The sequence below is a fragment of the Mustela nigripes genome, chromosome 13 (assembly GCF_022355385.1).
Source record: "Mustela nigripes isolate SB6536 chromosome 13, MUSNIG.SB6536, whole genome shotgun sequence".
NCBI classification, from domain to species: Eukaryota; Metazoa; Chordata; class Mammalia; order Carnivora; family Mustelidae; genus Mustela; species Mustela nigripes.
In genome coordinates, this window is record NC_081569.1 from 69,202,071 (window position 1) to 69,224,120 (window position 22,050).

General features: G+C 37.2%; 1 protein-coding gene and 1 pseudogene across 4 annotated transcripts in view; both read right to left on the reverse strand.

Moving 5' to 3' along the window:
- The window catches only part of DMXL2 (Dmx like 2), a 158,706-nt gene that overhangs the window by 57,179 nt on the left and 79,477 nt on the right, over positions 1-22,050 (reverse strand). For all 4 annotated transcript variants that reach the window (XM_059372826.1, XM_059372824.1, XM_059372825.1 and 1 more), the window contains exons 14-16: positions 8,940-9,029; positions 6,652-6,769; positions 1,685-1,804 (exon numbers count right to left, since the gene is read on the reverse strand). In XM_059372826.1, coding sequence (XP_059228809.1) covers positions 1,685-1,804; positions 6,652-6,769; positions 8,940-9,029 — 328 coding nt within the window. The remainder of the gene's footprint in view (positions 1-1,684; positions 1,805-6,651; positions 6,770-8,939; positions 9,030-22,050) is intronic.
- LOC132000346 (U2 spliceosomal RNA) lies at positions 14,241-14,308 on the reverse strand (annotated as a pseudogene).

Below are 22,050 nucleotides of genomic sequence, written 5' to 3' on the forward strand. Positions count from 1 at the left end.
CACATTTTTGTGAAACAGCATGTAACACCAAGAATGAACTTAAGTCTTTGAAAGAACTTTTGGATTCCCACTGCCTCAAGAAAATTAGGCTCACACAGGATGTGCGATGAGAGCTGGGTGTTATACACAACTAATGAATCACTGAATACTACATCAAAATCCAATGATGTACTATATGTTGGCTAATAGAACATGATTTTAAAAAAAGAAGAAGATTAGGCTCAAATGGGCACAGGTAAAAGTTCTATCAAATCATTTGGCTTTTCTAACCTGAGTTCATGGCCCAGTTAGAACTGCTGTTTACAGAGTTACATGATAATGTAAATTACAAAGGGAATAAAAAATATTAGTTAACTGTATTAAATGTTTAATGTGTATAAAATCAGTTAAATTATATAACCACCAGTAAAGAATAAAATCTTTCAAAAACTTAAATATTTTAAGTTAAAACCAGATTCAGGTTCATAAGGCTGTGTTAATTCATTTTAACAATTATCTCTCAGAAAGTAAATGTCAGTTCTAAAAAGAAGGATCCAAGTTCAACTTCTTTCCTTCATACTACAGATTTTCTAATTTGCTAGGAAATCAGTATAAATGTATACAGCAAAAATATGGCTAATATAACTTATAACTGTTAGATTTAATATTCTACAAAATCAGTTTGGGGTGCTTGGGTGGTTCAGTGGGTTAAAGCCTCTGCCTTCAGCTCGGATCATGATCCTGGGGTCCTGGAATTGAGTTCCGCATCGGGTTCTCCGCTCGGCAAGGAGCCTGCTTCCTCCTCTCTCTCTGCCTGCCTCTCTGCCTACTTGTGATCTCTGTCTGTCAAATAAATAAATAAAATCTTTAAAAAAAAGAAACAGTTTGACCAATGAGCTTTATATGCTTAATCATATTTTTATAAATAGTAAATATGCTTTTCTTAGTGATTTTTAAAAATTTTATCTAAATTCAATTAGCCATCATTAGTTTTTGGTGTAGTGTTCAAAGATTCATTAGTTGCATATAACAACCAGTGCTCATCACATCATGTGCTCTCCTTAATGCCCATCCCTCAGTTACCCCATCCCCCTACCTACTTCCCTTTTCACAGCCCTGTTTGTTTCCCAGAATCAAGAGTCTCTCCTGGTTTGTCTCCCTCTCTGCTTTCTTCCCATTCATTTTTCCTCCCTTCCCCTAAGATGCTGTCTTGTTCTCAAATTCCTCATATCAGTGAGATCATATAATAATTGTCTTTCTCTGATTGACTTATTTCACTTAGCATAATACCCTCTAGTTCTATCCATGTGGATGTAAGGATTCTAAAGTACATTATGTCAGATGAAAGTGTGTATTCATCCACAGAAAAGTACCATATTAATTCTATGTGGAAAACAGATTTATAGAGACATAGTGCCTAGAACAGTCATAATAAGGATTCAATAAATATTAATTGAACAAATAAATGGATCAGACTTTTAAAAAATGTATCTAATGTACTTGCACAATGGTTTGGTTTTAGATTAACCTGTTTCATCAATTATTTATGATTCTGTAATTAAAAGCTTGGCATATCCATTCTTCAATCCAGCAACTCAATTTATAGTTCACTGGATCTTCATTTTAAAAAATTAACCAACCTAAAACAGATTCAGTAAAATGAATTTATTTCATAACATCTCAGCATAAAATTATAATTACTTACCTAAGCATGCTTGTACGGATTTAAGATGAAGGTGCCACATATGGAGAATAGAGTAATTATTGCTGTTCTTCTCAATTACTACTAGAAAGAACTTTTCTGAAAATGGTGGTGGACGATATCCTATTGTTCAAAAGAAAAATATATTTAAGGTATAGTTCTACTGGGTGAAAAGAAAGACACTTTCAAAAAACTTCTCTTGATATGTATGCAAGTTGGGAGGAAGAGGGAAAAATAGATATTTAGGAGTTTTATGTAATTTTTGTGCCAAAAATTAGGTAGCTATCAAAGACTAATGGGACTGGGACACCTGGGTGGCTCAGTCAGTTAAGCTTCTACCTTCAGCTTGGGTCATGATCCCAGGGTCCCACATCAGGCTCCCTGTTAAGGGAGAACCTACTTCTCCCTTTGCCTGCTCTGCCCATTCTGCCTGCAGCTCTGCTTCTGCTCTTTCTGACAAAAAAATAAAACCTTAAAAAAAAAAAAAAATCTAATGGGACTATGTCAAAAGTACACAAAAACCAACATGAAGGTATACCTATTGGTCAAAGATGAGGAACCTTCATACTGTTTTCCACAGTGCCTGTGCCAGTTTACATTCCCATCAACAGTGCATGGGGTTTCTTTTTCTCCACATCCTTGTCAACACTTGTTATTTCTCATGTTTTGTTTTGTTTTTTAATTTTAGTCATTTTGACAGATGTGAGGTGATATATCATTATGGTTTCTATTTGAATTTCCCTGATGAATGATGTTGAGCAAAAACTTTCTTTGAAAATGAAAACCCATTAGAAGAAGAATCAATGAAACAAGATGGGATTGGGAGGGAGACAAACCATAAGTGACTCTTAATCTCACAAAACAAACTGAGGGTTGCTGGGGGGAGGGGGGTTGGGAGAAGGGGGTGGGATTATGGACACTGGGGAGGGTGTGTGCTTTGGTGAGTGCTGTGAAGTGTGTAAACCTGGTGATTCACAGACCTGTACCCCTGGGGATAAAAATATATGTTTATAAAAAATAAAAAATTAAAAAAAAAATGAAAACCCATAATAATAACTCATTGGAAAGGATCACTGCTAGAGCTCTCATTGTGGTTTCTGAATACCATACCCCATTAAAAAGAATAGTCTGGAATGATAACTCCATTCTTGCAAAGGATATCTACACAACATGAGCCTAGGAGAACTTACAGTGCTAAAAGAAAGCAAAATAGTAATAATAATAATAAGGCTGCGTCAGAAGGACTCAGAACCAACTTGAAAGGGTCCTCACTAGTCTCACAAAGGACAACATGAGCACTATAAAGAACAACGACTGAAACTGACTGAAATATCCTAAGTACATAAAAACCCATAAGTGATGAGTACCTCTCTATATCTATCCTATTCTTCAATAAAAAGTTTTTTTTAATGGATTCATAATGGTAGTCAAAAGAAAAAGAAAGTTAAGCAACAACAATAATAAATTCATCAGTAATCCCTGGTGATAACTTGGGCACAAACACCCTCTTCTGAAATTGGTAATTAAATGGAAGAAACTAAACACTTACCCTCCCTTTCCTAAAAATAACTCTTTATTTCTAAGTAAACAAGTAGCTCTAGTTGATAAGGGAAAACTCTTCTTTACAAATACTTTCCAGCTAATAAGTAAATGAGAACTGATAAAGTTAGGAAATCATAATTTTGCAATCTTTAATGAAATAATGGGTCCAAAACCAACATTAATTGAAGAAACCATGATTGCTTCATGTGGTAGATTGCAGCAAACATTACACTGGAACCACCACCTGAATCTTCTGGGTCTTAGCATCACTAAAAACAAGGCATCCTAAGTGATGTTCTTTCTTATGTCCTTCTATGAAGGACATAGCATCACCTAGGAAATTGAACCTGGATCTAATTAAATCTACATAGGTAATCTGCTGTTAGAAGAAAGGGTGAATGACACCAGAAGTAACTAGTTAGGCAAATTATTATAAAATAGCTTTCTCTAAAATAAGCGGCATAATGAGAGTATAAATGGGTAGTCACTTCAAATTAAAAGATACTTCTAAACAATAAAATACGATGTATAAACTTTGGAAACAAATCCAAACAACTGAAAATCAAATAACTTTTGACATTTTGAGACAACTGAATAAAGTAAATATGTTCTATTATACAATTCTGAGGAATTTTGTTATTGATCAATGTGATAATATACTCATTTAAGAAAGTCATATTTAGAAATGCATGTGGAAGTACACAGGAGTGAAACAACATGATGGCTGCGTTTGTTTGATAATATTTCAGGAAGAGGCACCTAGTGGCTCAGTCAGTTAAGCAGCTGACTCTTGATTTTGGCTCAGGCTACAGTGTTGGGGTCATAGAATCAAGCCCTGCATCAGGTTCCACGCTTAGCAGGGAGTACTTTCAGGATTTTCTCTCTCCCTCTGCTCCTCCCCACCTAGTGATCTCTCTCTCTCAAATAAATAAATAAATCTTTAAAAAAAAATTTTCAGGGAAAATGAAAATGGGATAAAGCAAGTAAAACAAAATCTTAAAATCTTTAAAGATTTTATTTACTTATTTGACAGAGACACACAGCAAGAGAGGGAACATAGGCAGGGGGAGTGGGAGAGGGAGAAGCAGGCTTCCCACCAAGCAGAGAACCTGATGCAGGGCTTGATCCCAGGATCCTGGGATCATGACCTGAGCTGAAGCAGACACTTAGTGACTGAGCCACCCAGGCACCCCCAAATCTTAAAATCTTTAAACTATACACTCTACTTTTGTTTGTAATTAGCATTTTTCTTAATTAAAAGAGAAATTAGAAGGGTGTCTGGTAGACCATGAGACTCTTGACTTCAGTGTCATGAGTTCAAGCCCCATGCTGGTCATGGAGCCTATTTAAAATAAAAAAGCTGGGGTGCCTGGGTGGCTCAGTGGGTTAAGCTGCTCAGGTCATGATCTCGGGGTCCTGGGATCGAGTCCCATATTGGGCTCTCTGCTCAGCAGGGAGCCTGCTTCCTTCTCTCTCCCTCTCTGCCTGCCTCTCTGTCTGCCTGTGATCTCTCTCTGTCAAATAAATAAATAAAATCTTTTAAAAAAAAAATGAAGAAGATTTTTTAAATTTAAAAAAATTAAAAGAGAAATTAGTTTTTAATTAAAACTCAGAAAGTACAAAATAAGGCAGGAGCAAGGAAGAAAGAACATTTACCTATCAAGTCCTTTAAGAAAGTAACTATAAACTCAAGAAGAATGTCAAAGAAACTGCACAAAATCTAAAGAAAAACCAAGAAAGGCATTAGGAAATCTTTTTTGGTCTAATTTTGGTCTAATTTTGCGATTACATAAAGAAATTTCAAAAGAAGGATATAAAAGAGTATTTTTAAATGTAAGTCTTTCAATTAAAAATATTATAGTATTTTTAGTATAGTACATATTATAGTATTATACTATAGTATAATACAGTAAAAATATCATAGTACTATATATATAGTATTCTATGTATATATATATAGAATTATATATTTTTACAAGCATTGTTTCTAGTAGGTATTCTTGTTATAAGTAGAATGATAAACAGTACCTAGCAAATAGAAAAGTTCTACCCAAATAAAAGTAAAATATTATGGAAAAACACATTTTAAATATATAAAGCAGTACTTTTATACTCTGATAGTAAAATAAAACCATGTGACAACTGAATAACTTATCAAGAAGAAAAGTATTAATATTAGAAGATGCAGGAAAGGAAAAAATTACTAGTGACTGGTGAAGAAATGTCAGAGAAGAATTCATTCTTATGAAAAGGCAATTACCTACAAAATTTGGTAGAAATATTGTTCATAAATGACAATACAACACAATAAATGACAAAAATATAATATAATATAAAATACATAATAATATAATATACTATTATATATAATAGTATATAATACAAGCTACATCAATAAAATTAATTATGTCTATTTAGATACTTTTGATCTATAATCAAATTAGATAAAATATCTGGAAACCTTCTGTAAACTAAAAACATGTTTATCATATAAAATGAATTCTTAATATAGAAGATGTCTTTCCTTCTTTCAAATAGAAAATATTCTATTTGTTCTATGTTGACATTTGTTCAACATTTGTTCTAGGTTGACTAAATTCAAATGAATAGGACTGTCTTATAATTACAAAGTTAGAACTTTTAAAAGGAACATTTTAAACTAAATAATGAAGTTTAAGCTAAACATCACATGGGGTCTATCTTGAAAGCTCTTATGAAGAACTACTTTATTTTGCACGAAAAAACTACATGTCACAGGGGAATACTGTGAGATGGTACCTTTAATTCAGTGTACCTGAGGTTCCTGATATACCATACAAAACAATGTCTTATATTGTATACTCATCAATGGTCTTTAGCAGTGTACTGAGGACTTCTAAAAACTTACACTTAGATTAATTGGTTTGCTTGAAATACCACAGAGAATTTACTACCAATCAAAGTAATTTAATTGCAGAACTGAACAATTAAAATTATTTTTTTAGGGGCACCTGGGTGGCTCAGGGGATTAAAGCCTCTGCCTTCAGCTCGGGTCATGGTCTCAGGGTCCTGGAATCGAGTCCTGCATCGGGCTCTCTGCTCAGCAGGGAGCCTGCTTCCCTCTCTCTCTCTCTGCCTGCCTCTCTGCCTACTTGTTATCTCTCTCTGTCAAATAAATAAATAAAATCTTTAAGAAAATTATTTTTTAAAACAAACTAGGATTCATAAGTAATATTTTCTTGACAACAGTCTTTGTCATTGGTGAAACTGGATGTAATATTCACCCACATGCTTTCTTCACATACAAACAAGCAATTTTTACAGAACTGTTGTTTTGTGCTAAAAATTATGAGTGATGACTTTTGATATAAAGATCCATATTCAATAACAATTTGGAGTTTGTTTTTAAGATTATAGTGTCAAACTCAAGACTACTTTTTAAAAAGTACCTTGTGATGGCTGAAAAAAAATTTCTGTTTCCTTTTTCTCCATATCTTCCTTATGTGGTTTGTATCCTATAATGAAGTCTTCTTGAAACACATGAAGCAACTGTGTATTTGAGCCACACTACAAATAGGAAAAAAATGAAGTTTCGTCTTTGAAATTCCCTGTCTTCCACCCACCACCTCCCCAAGAACACAAATGTAGAAGAAATAAATCTAACAATCTCTCTTCTTTATCAACTGACAAATTAGAAAGGAAAAAGCAACAGAAAAAATAAATCACATGGGCAGAGAAAACTGCTTTCAGAGATGCTATAGCCAGTCAATAACAGAATTGAAGAGCTCTAATAAAAACAAATCAACATACTTGCTTCTCAAAACACACACACACACACACACACACACACACAAACACACCATAAGTGATCTACATCACTTTGAGCTCAAAAATATTAGGTCTCATGACTTGCTGGAGAAGGCTATGCTGACTATGTAATAAGGCAACTAGTATAGGATTCCCTTAGTTTTTCTAATTCCACTTGGGAACCAAAAATAGGAAAACCAGAAATATCCTCAAAGTATTCCCAGTCTATCTAGTGGGAATTGTGAGGGGCCCTATGACAGCCAGAGAGTAACACACCTCTAGATTAATGTATTCACATGTAAGTAACAAGGATTTCTAAACGGATGGAGGAGCCAACATCGTCAGCTGCTACTGATATGCTAGGTGAGTGTGTTTTTTTAACACAGAGAAAAAAAGTAAAAACAATACAAATGGCTACTTATAATCACAAAGGGAATGGAAATTCAAGAAAAAACTAAATCCAGACAAAATCTTTGGGTGGAAGTATGTTAAGACAATTAGAAGCTGCCTCACAGATTTCAAGGAAGGGAGGCATGAATGGGTGGGCTAAATCTTATGGAATAAAGGAGGTCAACCTCCTTACAAACTACAGAAATGAAAGATCTATAATATTATGTTGACCCACAGAATATATATGAAAGTTATATGGTATTTTTATGTCTCTCCACATAGAAACCAAAAATCTCTTCCCATGTAGAGAAAAAGGTCACCTCCCTAAAGGAAAAAATAAATGAGAAGGGAAGGGTGAGGTATTCATGGATATTGAAACCATACAGCACATTGGGCAAAAACCTAGAATGAGTTTTAGCCATTTATCGGTGCTTACAGTTCACCAGCCCTTATGTTAAAGATAGCCACTACTGGGGGGCGGGGGGAGGGGGAATCTTGAACAGCTATGAAGTGAAAAGCATGACACTAAGTAAGAGTGGCCTCTGTTAATATCCCATGGTGAAGAGAAGGAGCTAAAGTGGGAGAAGAGTTTAACACCCAGCCATTAAAAATGAAGACCTTTATGGGAATGAAGACAGTCCACTCTTCTGCCATATCCCTACGGAGGAGAATAAGGAAATCACAGGTTAGGGATTTCCTTGGAGGCATTAGTAACGTGAATCTGGCAGCCATATTTCTGTTGCCAAGAGCTGACATTTCTCTACATTGGTGGAAATTATTACATTTTCCTCAACAGAAAGTACCAGGCACCATGGAAAAAAAATAATACAACTATATTTGTTTTTAAATATGGTTTGCTCAATTTCTTCATTTCCTTGTTTGAAAATATTGGTAACTTCCTCACCAAAACAATCTTTTTTCCTATTTGGAATGAATATATTAGTGCTATCCCTTAGTCCATCAACATGATCCTGAAGAAACAAGTATCTTGAGGTCTAGAAAGAGATTTATAAACTCACTGTAGGGAGAAGAGTTCTCCCTCTTTCCTGGGTAGTTGCCAAGGAAGAACAATGACTATACAAAAGACCTAGGATTAGAAAGTAAATGTATACTTTGATCTTACTTTTTATGGATATTGTAAAAACATCTAATATTCAGCCTAACAAGGCAACCAGTCTAAAGCTGAACTATCGTCTGAGTTGAAATGAGAAATAGTATAAAAAAAGAAACCACAACTCAAGCCCCCTACGTAGCTGTAATGTATTTTCCTTCACAGTTTTCCTGACTGAATCGAATGTCCTTTAAACAGGAAATAAGGCTACAGATACAATTTAGCTGGAGAATAATCCCTAAATCATTAGATTTTCACTGTGGAAATCAAGAGAAGCTGGCTGTATTTACAATTCTCAAATCAAGAGAAGCTGGCTGTATTTACAGTTCTCAAACTGGGAATACAATTATTCTGATCATGAAATATATGCACATAAAGCACTCTGGGATAAAGTATATTAATACCCCCAATTCACAAGCATGTTTTTACTTGGTTGGTTATTGCATCGAGTTCAATAATGCAGCCAGGTCGAGCAGTAGACTGTTGGCTCACAATATTAAACACTTCTCCAATAAGTTTCTGTAAATAAAAAAACAGAAGATGTTGAATCATCAACAATTTAAGAATCTATTGTCAGTGTGATACAGCATCTCAGACATTCAAGGCCCCTCTTAATATTCAATGATTGGCAATGGTGATTCATTCATTTAAAGAATTACTTAAAATTTCTGTACTCACTTTTATTCTCATGTTTAAGACTAACTAAACAGGTAGAAAACTCTATAATGTCTAGCTAAATAGTGTAGAACTTCAAGGCATCTGATTCTTTTAACATGTCTTCATTTTGCAGTCCTAAAGCTCCACGACAGATCTGGCTGAGGCTGTGGCCCCATGCCCACATGTATGGTTTGCAGATCTGCAATGCCATGTAGAAGTATGACCCTGCCAGTGAGAAGTTACAAGCGATGGTTGACAGGAAGTGGGACTCTGTATCTTGAGATGGGGATGTTTGAACTAACATGGGAAGTTTAACTTTGGACACCCAAACTTCAAACCTTTGTGCTGAAAAAAGCAGTCCCTTCTCCCTCCTTCCAGTCAGGCTTCCCTTGCATAAAAACCTTTCAGTAACTTCACTTGAAGCAGTTACTTCACAAGGAGATGCCCAGTCTCCTCTACACCACCACTATTACTCCTTACCACCTGCAGGCCGCGGAGGGGGTCAGGTTCCACATTAGCCTAGGGTTATAAATACAAGACTACCTCTGGGAAAAGAGCACATACCCTGGGGTTCTAGCATCTTTCCAATTTGTATCAGCAAGATGCCAGAGACATGGATGGGTTATTAGACCAAGGAGGACAAAATATATGGCTGGGTATGGCTGAATTTATTGTTAGGAGTACATTCAAACAAAATTCAGGATTTAAAGAGTCAGCTCAGACACCTGGAGGTAGTCTCTCCTGGATTTGTTAACTGCAATCTGCATGCAACTGTGGCCTACAGGGGGTGAGGTTAAAATACCAGAATACCTCTAACACACCAGGAGTCCTTGCTACTCAAGTGTGGTCAATGAACCAGCAACAATAGCAACACCAGGAAGCTTTTTAGAAATGCAACTCTCAGGCCCTGAAGCTAATACATCGGTAACACCATCTCTAGATGGTTCGTGTACATACTGAAGTTTAGTAAGTACTGACGTGGATAAGTTGTTCTCAGCCTTGGCTGCACACTGAATCACCTGAGGAGCTTTAACAGTGATGGCTGCTTAGGTCCGATCACAGAGACTGATTTATTGGTCTTGAGTACAGTGTGATCACAGGCATTTTACAAACTCCTCAGGTACTTCTGACATGCAACCAAGGTTGCAGCCCCCTGGCAGGGATACCCATTCCAGGTAAGGATTTGCCTTCCCTGCCCACAAGTCTGCTGCTAGCACTGACTAAGGCCTTACCAAATGCCTTACTCAACACTACAGGATCCTACTTAACTTTACATCTAACAAAGGAACCCATTTTACAGCAGAAGACAGGGCCAGAATTAGGGTAAAAGGAAAAAAGCACTCACCTTGGGAGCAAAATTTAAGGGGGGGTACCAAAAACTCAATAATCAAGATAAATAATACCTTAATGCAGTATTTTTAAAAAAGATTTATTGGGTTTATTTATTTAAAGATTTATTTACTTTATTTATTGGGTGGGTGGCTCAGTCGGTTAAACATCTGCCTTCGGCTCAGGTCATGGTCCTGGGATTGAGCCCCACATCTGGCTCCCTTCTCAGTGGGGAGTCTGTTCTCCCTTTCCCCTCTACCCGTCTCCCCTGCTTATGCTCACTCTCTGTCTCTCTCATTCTCAAATAAAATCATTTTAAAAAAAGATTTATTTGAGAGAGAGAGTGCATACATACACAGGTGGGGGAGGGGCAGAGGGAGAGGGAAAGGGAGAACCTCAAGCAGACTCTCAGCTGAGCACAGAGCACCAGACAGGGCTTGATCCCATGACCCATGAAATCCTGATCTGAGTTGAAATCATTTAAGCAATTGAACCACCCAGACTCCCAAGGCAATATTTCTTAAAATCAGATTTAATGCAAAAAAATTCATAACTGGATCTAATGAAAGCAAACATCAATATTTTTTAAATCTACTTTTGCTTGTTTTCAATATAGACAACTTCCTTGTTTGAAAATTTCTTGACCAAGTAACAATCTCAAATAAGTTCTTTAATTAATTTGTTATTTTTTAGAAAGGGAGGAGGGAAAAGGGCAGAGGGAGAAGGAGAGAGAGAATCTTAAGCAGGTTCCACGCCCAGGATGGATGCAGGGCTCGACCCTGAAATCATGACCTGAGCCAAAATCAAGAGTCAGCTGTTTAACCAATTGAGCCACCCAGGTGCTCCACAAATATTTTTTAATTAACTTCAGCTTATTGAAATTTTTTCTGCAGAACACTGGGACTGCTTTTTTTTTTTTTAAGTTCTGCAGTCCACTTCCGAATTTGCATAAGACTGCACTGAACAAAATCTGTGAATCAGTTTGAGAAGATCCAAACACAACATTGCTTTTATATTACAAATTATGGATCTTGCATGACACTTAAAACTATTTCAGATGAAATTTCGTAAGACTTAAACTGTCAAAATATTTAAGAGCCAAGTGAGTGGCTGCATTTTGTAAATAAGATTATCCCCCCAGCTAAAAATTCAAAATCTAAAGCACTTTAGTTAATTTTTCATACCTCCATTTTGAATGTGAAATTAATATGCTTGGTAGCCAGAATAAGACCCCAAAAATGTCTTCATCCTAATTCCCAGGACCTGTGAATATGTTACTTTACATAACAAATGAGATATTGTGGGTGTGATTAAATCAAACAACTGGATATGGAAAATTATGTTGGATTAGGTAGCAGGGCCCACTGTAATCGTAATGGTCCTTATAAGAGGGAGAAAGTATTATCAGATTCAGAGAAAGAGATCTGAAAATCCTCTGCTACTAACTTAAAACGGAGGAAGGAGTCATGAACCAAAAGATGCAGGGGTCTCTAGAAGCCAGAAAATGGAATCCCCACCAAGAGTCTCCAGAGGGAATATGGCCCTGTCAACACTTTGGTTTTAGAATACCTGACCTCCAAAACAGTAAGATAATGAATGTATTGTTTTAAAGTCACCAATTCAGTGGTGACAATTTGTCATATCAGCAGTAGGAAACTAATACGGGTGCCTACAATCTCTTTACTGTTTACTTTATCGGCTTTTTCCAATAAGAATATCACATCTGGTAATTCATACATTTCCAGTTTCTCTTTTAATTCACTTTCAGGTTCAGGAAATATATTCACACCTCTTGCTAATAATTTACACCCACCAAACATACTTTCAAAGTCACTTTCTCTCACTATATCCAACAAATCTCAACTGAAAACTGGATTAGCAAAGAAGTAAATTTTGACCACATTATTGAAGTGTTTCCTTCAGTTAAAGCCAGGAAAGTAAAATTATAAAAAATTCTGTTTGGGGCACAAAATATTTAAAATTAAAATAATGTTGTGAATTTTAATATACTTATTTCCAATTTTCAACACTTTTCAACTGCTTTAATGTTCTGGGGGAAAAAACCATTAAAAAATTACAGGAGGGGCGCCTGGGTGGCTCAGTGGGTTAAAGCCTCTGCCTTCGGCTCGGGTCATGATCCTGGGGTCCTGGGATCAAGTCCCACATCGGGTTCTCTGCTCAGCGGGGAGCCTGCTTCCTCCTCTCTCTCTGCCTGCCTCTCTGCCTACTTGTAATCTCTGTCAAATAAATAAATAAAATCTTTAAAAAAAAAATTACAGGAACATATGTTTCTAGAGTACACATTCTTCCTTTTGTCCCAGGCTTCAATGTGGCTCAACATGGCACTGCTAGGTCTGTCTTTATTTTAAATTTTAGCATTTTGTTCATCAAGGATTTTTCTGCATTAATTTTGATTGTTTAAAATATAGCACTAAAACTGCCCAATCCCATAATTCCACCACTAGGTATTTACTTAAAGAAAATAAGAACACTAACGTTTGGGCCACTCCACCAGGTTGAAAAAGAAAAAGAAAAAGAAAAAAGCGCTGACAAAGTATAAGGGAATGCAGAATTTGGTGGTGGGAGGTGACTACAATTATTGAATTCAGGCTCTGTGACTATCTGTAGAAGCAGGGGCTATGAAAGCTTTCCTTTAAAGTTTCTGTTTCCCTGATTTCCCTACCATGACAAGTACCAACAGTGCAACAACTTCAGGGTCCAAGTAGGACCACAACTAAACCGGCATCATTCCACAATGACCCAAGTTTCTCAATCTAAGTACAGAAGAGGGATCGATGCTAGGGGACAAAAAGAGTGGACTTTCCTGGCAACTCTTGATCTGCATCTGAACCTTAATACTTTCTCCACCCTTGTCTGCCTTATCCTGTGCCCAAGAGGTTAACTTCTGGACCTTATGACCCAGGTTGCAAGTCAGCTTCAGCTTCAGGCTGAATTTACTCAGTGGGAGGGACTGGTCAGAGACTGGAGAGGAGAGAGAGAGAAGTCAGGGCATGTGTCCCCCTTGCTCCCCAAAGTTCTGGCAGTGGCTATGTTCCTCTGTAGCCCTCTCTCCCAGCAGGCAGCTCCTGCTCCCATGGCTTTAGCTCTCCCCAGGCTTCGGCACACTGTTACTGCTCTCTTGTCCCTTGAGGCACAGGGATATATTTTTCTATTGTCACTGCAAAAAATTACCACAAACTGAGCAGTTTAAAACAACACATATGTATTCTCTTATAGTTCTATAGGTCAAAAGTCTGACATGGGTCTCACTGAACTAACATCAACTTGTCAGCAGGGCCCCATTCCTTTCTGGAGACTTGAAGGGAAAATCCTATTTCTTTGCCCTTTCCAGCTTGTAGAGGTTAGTCACATTCTTTGGCTCATGGTCCCCATTTCCCCTTCCCCAAACCCAGAAATATCATCTCTCTGACCGTTCCTCTTTTGTCACCTATCTCTTTGTCCATAGTCAGTAAAGGTTCTCTGCTTCTCCAAGGACTCATGTGATCAGACTGAGCCTACCTGAATAATACAGAATAATTTCTACAGTTCAGGACCCTTAATTTATACACATCTGCAAAATATCTTTTGCCATGTGAGGTTAAAAAAAAACTGCAGGTTCTGGGGATTAGCACATGAATATTTTCGGGGGCTATTATTTGGATAATAGTAATAATGGCTTCACCCTGCTGCTAGACTCTGAGTGCTTTATTATCACTTGTGGGTTAATCATGTGCTCATCTTTAAAAGGAGTTATTTCATTAAACTCTTCACAGTTACTACACTTGATCTTAGCCAAAAGGCCAAGAAACGATAAAGTCTTCACAGTTAAACCTTTATCATGTGCCATCTGTCTCCCACCTAGGCCCTGACTGACACAGGGATGAAATCAAGGGGGACTGACTGTCTCTCCCTGAAAAAGTACAACCCTGATCAATGTGCTCTTCCCCACAAAATGCAGAGAAAGATCTGTGTGTAGCTTCTCCTACTTAGTATGGTCTTTCTTCCCAATGTGAATACTATAAACCCACAAAGAACATGAATAAGCAATTCAAAAGAAAATACAAATGGCCCATAAAAATATGAAAAACCATTCCATTTCTGCAATGATTAAAAAATGCACAAATCAGAAGAATAGACATTAGTTCAAAATAGTGAAGATTTTGGGCACCTGGGTGGCTCAGTGGATTAAGCCGCTGCCTTTGGATCAGGTCATGATCTCAGGGTCCTGGGATCAAGTCCCGCAGAGAGCCTGTCCCTCTCCCCCCCCCACCCGCCTGCCTCTCTGTCTACTTGTGATCTCTCTCTGTCAAATAAATAAATAAAATCTTAAAAAAAAAAAAAAAGGTCTTTTCTTTAAAAAAAAATAGTGAAAATTTTGAAAGAAGAAAGAAAAAGAGGGAGGAAAAGGCCTGTACTCACAAACTTTGCTGATGAAGTACAAATTGGTACAACAGCTAGCTTCCCATTGCCTTCACAAGGTAATAAACCACTTCAGCATGACATCCATCAACTTACTCATTACTTCAACAAATATTTATAGAGTGCTTATCAGATACCAGGCACTGGGAATACAACACTGCCCCCATTTTACGTTCAAATGAAAGACAGACAAATAGCTTACAATTCAGTAAGTATAACAAACTGTGAAATGGTACTGAGTGTTAAGGGGAAAATAAAGTGGGAATGTGGACAGGAAGTATTGGGCAGAGGTGGTCAGGAAGCCTTTACTTGACTAAAGACCTAAAGGAGGCAAGAATATAAGCCATGTGTTATCTGAGGGAAGAACATGCCAGGCAGGGAGAACAGTAAGTAAAAGACATTAAGATGAGAGATGGTTGCCCATGCTCCAGGACCAGTAAAAAGACTGGTATGGCTGGAGCCAAAATGAGGGAAGGGAAAAGTAGAAAAATGCAGTATCAGAGAAGTGAAGGAAGGCTGGATGGGGGTAGAGTCTGTACAGTATTACAGTTCACTGTGGACAATGGCCTAAGAGTAACATGATCCAAACAAATTATACTTTAAAAATGTCATTCTGAGTTCTATATTGCGAATAGGAAGTCCAAGACCACCTTTCCCCACACACACAAATTTAACAGTGATAAAATTCAACATGCTTTCATGAAAAAAAAAAAAACAACACTCAATAAACTATGAATAGAAAGAAACTACCTCCATATAATAAAAGATGTATGAAAAGCTCAAAGCTAATGTTGTACCCAATGGGAAAATACAGACTTTTTCCTCTAAGATAGATCAGGAAAAGGCAAAGATACCCTCTGTCACCACTATGATCCAACACAGACTTTAAGTTCTAGCCAGAGCAATTAGACAATAAATAAAAAGCATAAAACTTAGAAAAGACGTAAAATTACATGCAGATGGCATGGTCTTATATGTAGAAAACTTTAAAAATTCCACACACACACATAAAATCGTTAGAAATAATAAACTAATTTAGAAAAGCTATTCTATAGCTTCAAAAATCAGGTGTTTCTGTATACTAACAATGACCTGTGCAAAAAGGAAATTAATATTTTCTACTTACTAGAGCATCAAAAAGAAGAAAAGACTTAAGAAACCGAGCAAAGAAGATGAAAGACTTGTACACTGAAAACTATAAAATATTGTTAAGAAAAATCAAAGAAGATATATAAATGGAAAGATATTATGCTGTGGATTAGAAGACTTAATATTATTAAAATGTCCATACTACCAAAATAATCAATAGATTCAATGTAATTACTATCAAAATCCCAGTGGCATATTTTGCAGAAATTGAAAAAACCATCCTAAAGTTCATATGATAACCTGGGAGAAAGCTTCAAGACACTGGTTCTGTCAATAATTTCTTGGATATGACACCAAATTTCTTGGATATGACAGGCAACAAGATAAAAAATAGACAAATGGACTACATCACACTTAAAAACTTGTGCAATCAAGGAAAACAACTGAAAGAGTAAAAAGGCAAACTACAGAATGAAGGAAGTAACAGCAAATTCTATATGTGATAAGGGTTTAACATCCAGAACACCGAAGGAACTTCTACAACTCAACAACAGCAAAAAAGCAAAAGGACCTGAACAGACATATCTCCAAAGAAGCTATACAAATGGCCAACATGCACATGAAAAGGTGTTCAATAGCACTAATCACGAGAGAAATTCAAATCAAAACCACTATGAGGTATCACCTCATACTCATAAGAAGGGCCACTACCAAGAATAGAAAATAACTGCTGGAATGGAAGCAGAGAAGTTGGAACCTTGTGCACTGATGGTGGGAATATACAATGGTGTTACCATTAAGGAAAACAGTATGGAGGTTCCCAAAAAATCCCACTTCTGGGTAGATACCCCCAAATATTAAGAGCAGAATTATGGGGACATCTGGGTGGCTCAGTTGGTTGGACGACTGCCTTTGGCTCAGATCATGATCCCGGAGTCCCGGGATTGAGTCCCGCATTGGGCTCCCAGCTCCATGGGGAGTCTGCTTCTCCCTCTGACCTTCTCCTCACTCATACTCTCTCTCACTGTCTCTCTCCCAAATAAATACATAAAATCTTTAAAAAATTAAAAAAAAAAAGCAGAACTGCGAAGAGATATTTGTACACCTATGTTCATCACAGCATTATTCACAATAGTCAAAAGATGGAAGCAATCCAACTGTCCACTGACAGGTGCACAGGTACAGTGGGGTATCATGCAGCTTTCAAAAGGATCTCACCACTTGCTACAACATGGATAAACTTAAGAGGACATGACACCAAGCATTAGAACAACTGTATCTTCAGTACTATGGAAGGAATTTTTTAAAATTTTAATTAAATTGCTGTCTTCAGGGTGCCTCACTGGCTCAGCTGGTGGAGCGTTCGACTCTTGATATCAGGGTTGTAAGTCTGAGCCCCACACTGGGTGTGGAGATTACTTAAAAATAAAATCTTTAAATCTCTGCCTTCGTAAACAGTTTGCTCAACATAAATCGCTTCTTGATGACTCAAAGTCATATTTATGACCATTAACTGTTACTCGTGCCTTTAAAGGTCTAAAAACCTCAAGTTCTGTCTTAATAATAAGTACCAAATGTACACTTGTATCTGAGAAGGAACATTAGGAATTAATTTCCAAATGTCTTCAAAACAGTTCCAAACTACATTTTGCTACCTAAAACCTCAGTCACTTCACACTCAGTATATCTCAAACTTAAGTCATAGACAATACCTCACAAATATCTAACTGCTACTAATGAATCCATTACCACAAAATTGAAACCTTAGAATCATTTCCTTTAGTATTCATATTCAGCAACTAATAATCCCTACTCTACCTGTTCTCAATATCTGCCAAATCCCACTCTAGCTCAGGTTTATTTTACCACATGCTTTGATGACCTCAATAGATTTCCTGCGGTCTCCAATGTTTCCAGTGCCTACCAACTACACTCCATCCTGCAAACTAATCACTTTACTTCCCTATCCAAAAAAAGTTTACTGTCCCCTAAATTCATCTCTTGATTCCAGAATAAAATTCAAATATTTTCAGATGTTTCTTGTAGAGGAAAAAAAAAAAAGCTAGACTCTACCCAGCATCTACTAAAAACCCCATTTGAGGAAGAGGACAGCATGTGACAATTTCTTGCCATATTTCAACTTACAATTAGTAGAGGAAGTAACTAGAAGAACAGCTGCTCTTAGAAAAAAAAAAAAAAACAGATCAGCAGAAATAATGGGAACTTGACAGGGAACAAGCATGTTATGTTAAGAGTTTAAGATCAGGGGCGCCTGGGTGGCTCAGTGGGTTAAGCCGCTGCCTTCGGCTCGGGTCATGGTCTCAGGGTCCTGGGATCAAGCCCCGCATCGGGCTTTCTGCTCAGCAGGGAGCCTGCTTCCCTCTCTCTCTCTCTGCCTGCCTCTCTGCCTACTTGTGATTTCTCTCGGTCAAATGAATAAATAAAATCTTTAAAAAAAAAAAAAAAAAAAGAGTTTAAGATCAACAATAAGGGTGAGGTACTATAGTCTATCATCCAGAAAGACAAAAATCTCAGAATTCCTTATAACATATGGCTCTGAAAGTCAAAATGGCTTAGTCAATCAGAGAAAGACAATTACCATATGATCTCACTGATATGAGGAATTTGAGAAACAAGACAGAGGATCATAGGGAAAGGAAGGAAAAATGAAACAAGATGAAACCAGAGAGGGAGACAAACCATAAGAGACTCTTAATCTCAGGAAACAAACAGGTTTGCTGGAGGGGAGGCGGATGGGAAGGATGGGGAAGCTGGGTGATGGATATTGGGGAGGGTATGTGCTATGGTGAGTGCTGTGAATTGCATAAGACTGACGAATCACACACCTGAACCCTTGAAACAAATATTACATTATATGTTAATTTTTAAAAATGGCTTAAGAGAGTCTGGAAGCTAGAAGGACTTGGAGATTTCTGACTATGTAACTGCAACACAACTAATGAGAAAAAAGCTGGTTAGTCTAAGGGGTTGGCTAATGTCCCATGAAAATCCATGTCTACCCAGAATGTCAGAATGACATCTTTTTTTTTTTAATATTTTTTATTATGTCATGTTAGTCACCATACAGTACATCATTAGTTTCTGATGTAGCGTTCCATGATTCATTGTTTGTATGTAATATCCATGCAATATATGCCCTCCTTAATACCCATCATCAGGCTAACCCATCCCTTCAACCCCCTCCCCTCTAAAACCCACAGTTTAGGGGAGCCTGGGTGGCTTAGTTGGTCAAACAGCTGCCTTAAACTCAGGTTATGATCCCAGGGTCCTGGGATTGAGTCCCGCATCGGGCCTCTTGCTCAGCAGGGAGCCTCCTTCTCCCTCTGCCTACCTCTCACCCGTGCTTGTGCTGTCTCTCTCTCTTAAAATATTTAAAAAAAAATAAGCAAAAAAACCTCAGTTTGTTTCCTGGAGTCCATAGACTCTCATGGTTTGTCTCCCCCTCTGATTCTCCCCTTCATTTTTCCCTTCCTTCTCCTAATGTCCTCCATGTTATTTCTTATGTTCCACAAATAAGTAAAACCATATAATTGTCTTTCACTTACCATAATCTCCTCCAGTTCCATCCATGTTGATGCAAATGCTGACATCTTATTTATTTTTTCTATTTTTAAAATACTTTATTTATTTATTTGACAGAAAGAGATATAGTGAGAGAAGGAACACAAGCAGTGGGAGTGGGAGAGGGAGAAGCAGGCTTCCACTGAGCAGGGAGCCAGATGCGGGCCTCAATCCCAGGACCCTGAGATCATGACCTGAGCCGAAGGCAGACACTTAATGACTGAGTGACCCAGGCACCCTGACATCTTATTTAGAGGAAGGATATTTGCAGATCTAATCTGTTTAAGATAAGGTCATACTAAATTAGGGTGGATGTCTTCTAAGGAGAGGGCACATAGAGACACCCAGAGAGAGAAAGAGAGAAAGACCATGTGAAGACAGAGACAGAGACTACAGAGTTGCAGCTTCAAGTCTACAAACACTGAAGATTGGCTGGAGCAACCAGAGGTTAGGAAGAGGCAAGAAAGGATCTTCCCCTAGAGCCTTCAGAAAGAACACGGTCCTGCCAACACCTTCATTTCAAACTAAATGTATATGCAAAAAAACAGAGTTGCAAAGTATGTGAAACACAAAACTTCGAGAGCTAAAAGGAGAAATGGACAAATTTACAATCACAGTTGGGAATTTCAGCCCCTTCTGATAGAAATTGATAGAACTAGACAGAAAATTAGCAAAGACCAAGAGGAACTCAATACCCCCATTAATGAAAACAAAAGCTAACTGACAATTTTAGAATACCACATCCAACAACAGCAGAAAATGTTCAAGTGCCATGGAATACATACTAAGATAAACAAGATCCTGGGCCATAAAACAAGCCTCAATAAATTTACAAGGATTGGAATCATAGAGGGTGTTCTCCTACCATCATGCAATCAAATTAGAAATCAGTAACAGAATGATAACAGGAAAATCTCTTTCCAGTATTCACTGGGAAGCTAAACAACACCCTTTTAAATAACCCATGAGTCAAGTAAGAATTCTCAAGGAAAATTTTAAAATACAGTGAAGTGAATAAAATGAAAATATTACTCATCAAAATGCCAAAGTAGTACTGAGAGGGAAATTTACAGAACTAAATGCATATGTTAGAAAATAAGAAAAGCTTCAAAACAAAACTCTAAGTTACTGTGTCATGAAACCTAGAAAAAGAACCTCCCCTATACCCAAGAAAGGGCAGAAGGAAGAAAATAATAAAAGAGCAGAAATTAATAAAAATGACAACAAAAACAAAGAGGTTAATGAAACAAAGAGTTCATTCTTTGACAAAATCAATAAAATTAACAAATCCATAGCAAGACTGAGAAGATAGAAAGAAGAAAGGAGCTACTTACCATGTTGATAGCATGTACCCTTCATATAATGTGAAAGAAGGGTACTTCACATCTGGGATATTCTTCCTAAAAACTCGTAACTCCAGTCTAACCATGAGAAAAACAGCAAACCCAAATTAAGGGAAAATTCTACAAAATGTATGACCAGTACTATTCAAAACTGTCAAAGTCATGAGAAAATACTGAGGAAGAAAGAAATGAAGAACACTGAGAAACTATCCCAGATTGGAGAAGGCTAAGTAAGGATTCATGATGGCTAAATATAATATGGTTTCTGGGTGAGATTTTGGAACACAAATGGGACATTAGCAGAAAAATCTTCTAAATCTTAGTACATCTAGAGTTCGGCTAGTAATATGGGATGTTAATAGGGGAAACTGGCTGTGGGGTGGATGAGAACTGTTCACTGTTGCAACTTTTCTGTAAATCTAAAACTATTCAAAAACTAAAAATTTATTTTAAAAAATTAAGTCATTGGGGGTACATGGGTGGCTCAGTGTGTTAAGCCCCTGTGGCTCGGGTCATGATCTCAGGGTCCTGAGATAGAGCCCTGCATCAGGCTCTCTGCTCAGCGGGGAGCCTGCTTCCCCCTCTCTCTGTCTGCCTTGTGATCTCTGTCAAATAAATAAAGTTAAAAAAATAAATAAATAAAAATAAAAAATTAAGTAACTGAATAAGTTACTATTTTCAGAGTACAGAGATAAAGGAAAAGATGAGCTCATTAACAGAGGCTGATACTTTAATGTTAATAAAGAAGGAGAGAATAAGAACTAATTCCTACTTTCTCTCTGGTCTTCCATTTCAAGAATTTTAGCTAGTTGGTGCCTGAATGGCTCAGCTGGTTAAGCAATAGACTCTTGGTTTCAGCTCGGGTCATGCTCTCAGGGTGGTAAGATCAAGCCCTGAGTCAGACTCCTGAGCTGGGCATGGGCCCTGATTAAGATTCTCTCTTTCCCTTTCTACCCCTCTTCCAACATGCACATGCACTCTTGATCTAAAAAAAAAAGAAAGAAAGAAAAAGAAAGAAAGAAATTAAATTAAAAAAAAGAATTTAGCTTGAAAAAAAAAAAACAGAAAAAAACCCAAAAATTTTCTACAAAGAATATGTTTTTAACACTAAAAAATTAAAA